The 7,039-nt window shown below is 38.2% G+C and overlaps 1 protein-coding gene across 1 annotated transcript; it reads right to left on the minus strand.

The window, feature by feature from the left end:
• Window positions 1–3,923: 3,923 nt before the first annotated feature.
• LOC122062408 lies at window positions 3,924–4,600 on the minus strand (the record flags this gene model as incomplete). Its single annotated transcript, XM_042626025.1, is given in 1 exon segment — window positions 3,924–4,600. A coding segment is annotated over 1 exon segment (602 nt), but the record flags the coding sequence as incomplete, so codon positions are not given.
• Window positions 4,601–7,039: the final 2,439 nt, after the last annotated feature.

The following is a 7,039-nucleotide window of genomic DNA, read 5'->3' on the forward strand; positions in this document are numbered from 1 at the left end:
ATATATGGATAGTAGCAATAACATACCAGACTATTTTTTCTCATGATGTTGTTGAGGTTTTGAACCCTAGCATCGGTGCAACTTTCAAAGTCAATGGTCAATGTTTAAAGCCTCATATTTAGTTGTTATCTTCTGCTCTGGACAAGGTCATGGATCTCTATGAGCTTCTATATTCATTATCATATCTCTTAGGAGTTTGAATTTTGTGAGTTTATTTCCTACAAACATTCACGTGACACCACTAATCCACTAGGGTAACCTAGGGGTTTAAAGGTTTATTACACATGCTAAGTGCAATCGTGATTCTTACGAAAGTGAGTTAGGTTTTTAATTTATTTTAATTTATTTTCCTTTTCTTTATGTTTGCTTGAGGACTAGAAATTTTTAAGTTGGGGAGTGACATTTCCATTTTTTGTTCTTGTTCCCATTATTGTCTGGCTGAAGACAATAAACTTAGCACTCATAGGATACAACCCACCATTTTACTTTAGTTTTTTGTTTCTATCTTTTAGTAATTTCTCTAGGCAAGAAGAGATATCAGGCGTAGTTCGGAGCTAATAGATGGTAGTCGCACTTCAATCCACAAGGTTGTATTGCTCTTTCCCTCTTGTTTATATTTGTTTCTCATTTGTTCTTTATTGTGTATATTATGTGCATGCCATTGGAAGAGAATAAAAAAGCTGATAAACAAAATTTTCATTTTTGAGCATTTGAATTTCACTTTCTTGAGTTATAGCTTGGATTCCGGATTTTCTAAATTCTTTTAACTTTTTTTTTTTTTGTGGTAACGTCTAAATTCTTTTAACACTTGTTTAAATATAGAACATTATAGTCTTTTTTTGTTTGTTAAATTTCCCTTGAAATTTTTTAATTTTTCCATTCCTTGTAAACTGAAGATGTTTCAATTTATCTATGAAAGCCTTAGTAAAAAAATTAGAATTTTTGCATTAAAAAAAAAAAAAAAGGATCACCTTCATAGTATCCGGGTCTCTTTGCCACAAGCATTGAGCTTCGTGTCAAACTGTTGGTATGATTGCAAAAAAATAACAATAATTTTGAGATATTGCTCATTACTTCAGTTTTGGCTTGTAGCCTATCTGGTTCGAGTTAATAAGCTCTAGGGGTGTTTTACATCTAGTTCTTTAAAGCCATCTGACTCACTACAAGGACATTTAAAGTGTAACTTGAGATGGGTGAACTTAAGTGTATAAATGGGAGTTTGATTGACTATAGGTGAATGTTTTGTTCTTTATTTAAGTTTGTGTTGAAAACATTAGCAAGTCTTTAGAGTCTTTGCTACGATTTATAAAATTTGGATTTTAATCTGTTCTTAAGTGATGGAATTGGTCTAACTGTTTCTTTATTTTTATTTCAAAAAGTTCAAGTTAGAGAGTGTGATTAGACTGTAACACCTATTGCCATTTTAATTAAGTATTTTATGATTTGTTGTGTGCCCTTGATGATTATTTTAACTTATTAAACTTGACGAAGGAGCGGAAAATGAAGTTCGCATGTACCAAGTTAACAAGGACAGTAAGGGGTTGTTGGCACACTTAAGTTATACCTCATTGACAAGAGCCTACAACTTGGGAAAAGATGAAAGAAGTTTGAAATAGAAATATCTACCCTTAACCTTACAATAAAGTCTACATGATTAGGTTAGCACTCTTTCGTCAAGTTTCTATTAAAGTAGAGGAGTATATGGATAAATTCAAGGATTTTTCTTTCACGCATTGGTTTAGGTGAAGAAAATGACCAACTTTTATCGCTCTTCAAATTGGGGTTATGAGCTAATATCTGTGACAAAATGGAGGTGACTCACATTCAAGTTTCTTAACTTGAATGACTATTTCATGAAGGCCCATGAAGCGAAAACGAAAATCTACTTAACTCCACTCGACGCCCTACCAATGAGGTGATGAAAGCACAAGGTGAATATAGATTAAAGGAGTACAACAGAAGATATGACCTACAATTATTTTATGATTAGTTGTGTGCCCTCAATGATTGTTTTAATTGATTAAACTTGATGGAGTCAAAAATGAAGTTGGCATGTACCAAGTTAACAAGGACAATAAGGGTTTGATGGCGCACTTATGAAGATAAGTTGTACCGTCATTGGCAAGAGCTTAAAACTTTGGGAAGATATGAAAGAAGTGTTGAAAGAGAAGTATCTACCTCAACCTTTCAATGAAGTCTACATAACAGGTTAACACTCTTCGTCAAGTTTCTATAAGTTTCTAAGTGTGGGGGAGGGAAAGGGAGGGGGGGTAGTTGATGTACACTTGGTCATTCAATTGGGTCTTAAGATGGCAAAGACAAGTTTTTCTGAAGTGGGGGAGTGGAATTGATGTACACTTGGTCATTCAATTGGGTCCTAAGATGGGTATGTACTTGGTCCATATCCAAGGTTTATTCAAATTCAAACTGAGCCCATATAAAATACAGATCAACCAGCGGTAGTGGTTTGGAGGAGTAATGGTCATCCAGCCTTTTGATAATTAGGAGGATATGTTCTAGATTCTTCTCAAGTTCGAGTGGGACCCATGCCAGTTAGATAAGATTGAGATTGAGATTAGTTCAGAATTTTGTTTCCTTTTATGTTTTGTTTTCTTAACAACTAACAATATTTGATTTCTTAGATAAAATATAACTCTTTTACTTCTTTATACAACCTTAATGGTCATTGGCCAATGGAACAATTGATTGAGATTAATGAGAGTTCGAGAGATATGATTCGCTGCTGGTATGATCGCCTGGTCGTACGAGTCAGCCTCCAACACATGTCCCACCTTTTGTCATTATAAGGATAAAGAGTGCTATATTTGGAAACAAAAAAGATAGGTGTTGAATATTGACTTATACGATCAAGTGATTGTACAAGCAACTGACCTATTTTTTTCATCTCTTTTTTTCTTTTTTCAAGCTTTGTGATTTAATTGCTTTGGTGTGGTGCCTTGGATAGTGAGATATATAAAGGGAAAATTACGCCCTTCTCCCCTGTAGTTTGTCAAAATTACACGTGGATCCAAGGGTTTGAACGAATTACACCCCTCTCCCCTGGCAATGACGATGTAAGTATGCCGTTAGTTTTAAACAGAAAAAGACTATATTACCCTTTAATGGAAAAGGGTCTTAATATGACCGGACCATTATACCCTTTTGTACGGACATAATCATAGACCCAAAACACTCAAATCCCTAACATAATCGATGGAGAAGATGGGTTTGAGAGCTCTGCAAATTGCAACAACGCTATCTTCTCTGAAGTAATTCATATAAAAAATACCCTTACATATGAATCCCATATTAGAATAGGATCTGCAGAAAATTCAAAGGAGCACTTACTTGGTTAATGGAGAAGAAGATGGAGGAAAAATAATAAAAAAGAAACACACATGGGCTTCGCACCACAAGTTGTTTGGCAACACCCAACTCCAAATTAACTCCAAACACCCTACTGCTAGGACTAATAACAGTACAATGATAATCCCCAAAATAGTAGAGCTAATTACCCGAGTATCAATCAATCGACTAGGGTAAAATCCAACAACTAATTAGTAACCAGTACACTACCAATATCCATACATCAACTGAAACTCTAATGACACTCAAATTAAGCTTTGCTAATCTGAAATCGAACCTTAGTAACATATTGAAAAAGTAGACAAAACATAGATACATTTGGTCTGAAAAAAACTAAGGGCCCGTTTGATAACGTAACCAGAAACGTGTTTATGTGTTTTCTTGTTCTCAGAAACAAAGAAACGGCATAAATACCGTTTGGTAAAAGTGTTCTATTCCACTTGTTTCTTGAAACATAAATTGAAATTTATAACAATTTATGCTTCAAGAAACATGAATGACGAAACAAGTTTTACTTGTTTCGCTCGTTTCTCGAAACGAAAATGGGGCACAAAAAATCGATATTGAAGACGGAGTTTGGCATCACTACCATCACCACCGTCTCTGACTAGCTCCGTCTACAGAGTTCCTCTCTATCTTGTCAGTCGTCGTCGATTTGGGTTTCTTCCCGCAGATTCCGATGAGGCACTGTCATCTTCCTCGTCGACTCCGCTGCTGTGTCTGATAAGATTGGAGCAATTGGTGCTAGCAGTCTTGACTTGAGGAGGATTGTGATCCATGACTATCGAATTCACCATCCCGTGAGAATTATCCATGGAGGCTGAGCTCTGGCTGGGCAGAGGCGCCGGCGGCGGAGCTTGATAAAGCATTTGGGAAGCAACGGCAGAGTATCCATTCTGCTGAGGAACAACCTCAGATGCTTCGTGCTTCATGGATGCTACGAATTGAGAATTTCTCTGATTAACCGCTCCGGTGGGAGTCGTCGATACTGCTGGAGACTTGTCGCCGATCTCACGGATATCAAGTGAGGGAGGTCCAGCGACACCGCCACCACAAGACAAGAACCTCGCAAACAGGCTCTCCGCTTCGGGACTTGAAGAACGAGGTTGTAGGAAATCATCAGCTCCTCCTTCTCCGTCTTGGCTGCTACCGTCCACGTAATTTGCAAGCAGGGGGCTCGGGGCAGAGCGAAATCGCATCAGACCGGAATTCAGCTCTTGCTGCTGCTGATGGCGATCGGAAACCATGGTTTCTCTACTTTTCTGTTGTAGTTCTCCTTCCGAATGCTTGGAAGTCGAAGGGAACAGAAGATCCATGTCTTTTGAGGATGCTAAAGACGCATACATCCTTGATGATCTGAACTCCAAATTCATCCTTGATGATCGACCCCTCAATTTGCTGCCAAGAAGCTGACGCCTGTCTTGTTCAAGGAAATAGTTGGCTGCCACGCTGGAGCATCTATTTCTTCAAGCAAATGGCCGCCGATCGTTATCCACCGGAATGCAAATACAACACTGTAATCATCCAATCAAACGGAAACAAGGTTTATCAAACACCCAAAATTCTGTTTCTGTTCCCAGAAACGGAAATTTCTGTTTCTGTCGTTTCTTGAAACAGAAACAGCAGAAACGTTATCAAACGGGCCCCAAGTTAAACCTCATAAATTCAAAAATTCCAGAATACTGCCTAGGAAAGGTTAAACTATGATCGAAGGGGGCTTGAAGGAACCTTAATGAAACCCCAAAATTGTAAGACACTGAAGAAATCAATTGGTCTGAGACCATAGAAGAAGACGAAAGTGCAAAATAGAATTTAAGTTAAACCTTCATCCATGCATAGGGCATTCAAAACGACGCCATTATCGGACAATAGTTGTTGCTTGATAAACCCAAAAGTTGGTTTTGGAGTAAATTAGGGCTTTGAGGTCAGCTTGAGCTCTAAGACCATAGAAGAAGACAAAGTTGAAGGAGGAGTAGATTAGGATTTTGAGGTTGCAGTGCAAGGACATCACGAAGCGTGGAGCCGCTTCACGCCGAGGCTTCAGTGCTCTCTGCTATACGCTACGGTGCTCTCTGCTATCTTCTTTGATCTTCTCAACTTCGATGTTCCAAGTTAGCTGAAGAATGAAGTAGTATGTTGAAAGATGAAACAAGTTGAAGAAGAATGAAGCAGGTTGAAAAGCCCTTTTTTGTTAGTTCATGTGTATATTAGGGCATTTTCAACATTAAAAGGTATCATATTAATTGACGTCATCAACTAACAGTCTTAATTTCATGATGCCTAACTGATTAGACCTAATTGTAAGAATCTTAGAAACTACAAGGGAGTGAGGCGTAATTCGTTCAAACCCATGGACCCAGGTGTTATTTCGACAAACTACAGGGGATGGAGACGTAATTTTTCCTAATATAAATGATGACGAAGGTAAATGGGGACCATAAGTGGAGAATTCCTCTCTTTGGGATAATTCATTTTCTCTTTGGATTCACAAATACCCAAAGAAATGGAATAATTCTTGGATACCCAGGTTCAAAGCCAAAGAAATAAAATAATATATTTTTCTTTGGTCACAAATACCTTCCTAGGTTTAGTATTTTACAGACTACACTTCAAGATTCCATTTTCATGGCTGGGGAAAAAAATTTGGACCATTACTCATTTTTTGTGTGTTATACTTGGTAACAACAGGTCCTCGTTAATTTCCTAGCTATCACGTGTTTGGTCGTAGCATTTCCTAGCTATCACGTGTTTGGTAGCTATGACCAGATAACGTCATCATTGATTTCCTATCTATCACGTATTTGGTGGCTACAACCACTCTTTTTTGTTGTAAATCGTTCTATGGTTGCGTCTAGGTGTTGCACCTTTGATGCTTTCCCTCAATGAAAGTCTTTATGTAAAAAAAAATAACAACCATGCAGAATTAAGATCCTCTCCAGCTGACTGTACCCCGAACCACATATGACACCCCCATGTGGATAGTGTGGGATACTTGGAGGGTATAATAGTCTGTTGGAGAGAATCCATAGTCTGGAGAGGATCCGGGGGCTCGGCTACTATTCTTCTCTGTATCTCTCCAGCATATTGTACCCTCAACGGCTCAACCCCATCTCACACCCCATGATGGTGTGAGATATTGGAAAAGATCGGGGCTCTGCCATGTTAATCATCTCTCTATCGTTTCAATTTTATCGGATGTTTAAAAAAAAAACCTCCAATGTTGAAAGAATCGTGATTAAAAATTTTCATTTTTTCTTCTAAAGTGATATCAATTCCCCCTTAATTGCAACCAAAAGGAGCCTAATCTGTTTCATATAATTTCACTTACATAAATTTCCATAAAAAAAAAAATTGAAAATCCCCTTTCTAAAGAATAGGGAAGATCAAATCTTCTCTTACAGAGACAGGGTGTGGTTGGGGGCCTGGATTTGGAGAAGCTTGAGAGCTTGAGAGAGCTGATCCATAAGGGTCCTGATCTGGTCGTGATAGGCCCGTGCTTGATCTAGGGCTTCCACTTCAAGCTCTCCAAGCTGAAAACAGAGGCGTTCCTCAGCCTCCTCTAAGGTTCTAAGTCTCTGAGATGTACTCTGCAATTCCTTCCTCATTTTCTCCTCCCTCTCCAAGCCTTTCTTTATTTCTCTTTCTAATTCCTCATTTTTTTCCCTCAACGCCT

Source organism: Macadamia integrifolia, unplaced genomic scaffold (assembly GCF_013358625.1).
Source record: "Macadamia integrifolia cultivar HAES 741 unplaced genomic scaffold, SCU_Mint_v3 scaffold1023, whole genome shotgun sequence".
Lineage (NCBI taxonomy): Eukaryota > Viridiplantae > Streptophyta > Magnoliopsida > Proteales > Proteaceae > Macadamia > Macadamia integrifolia.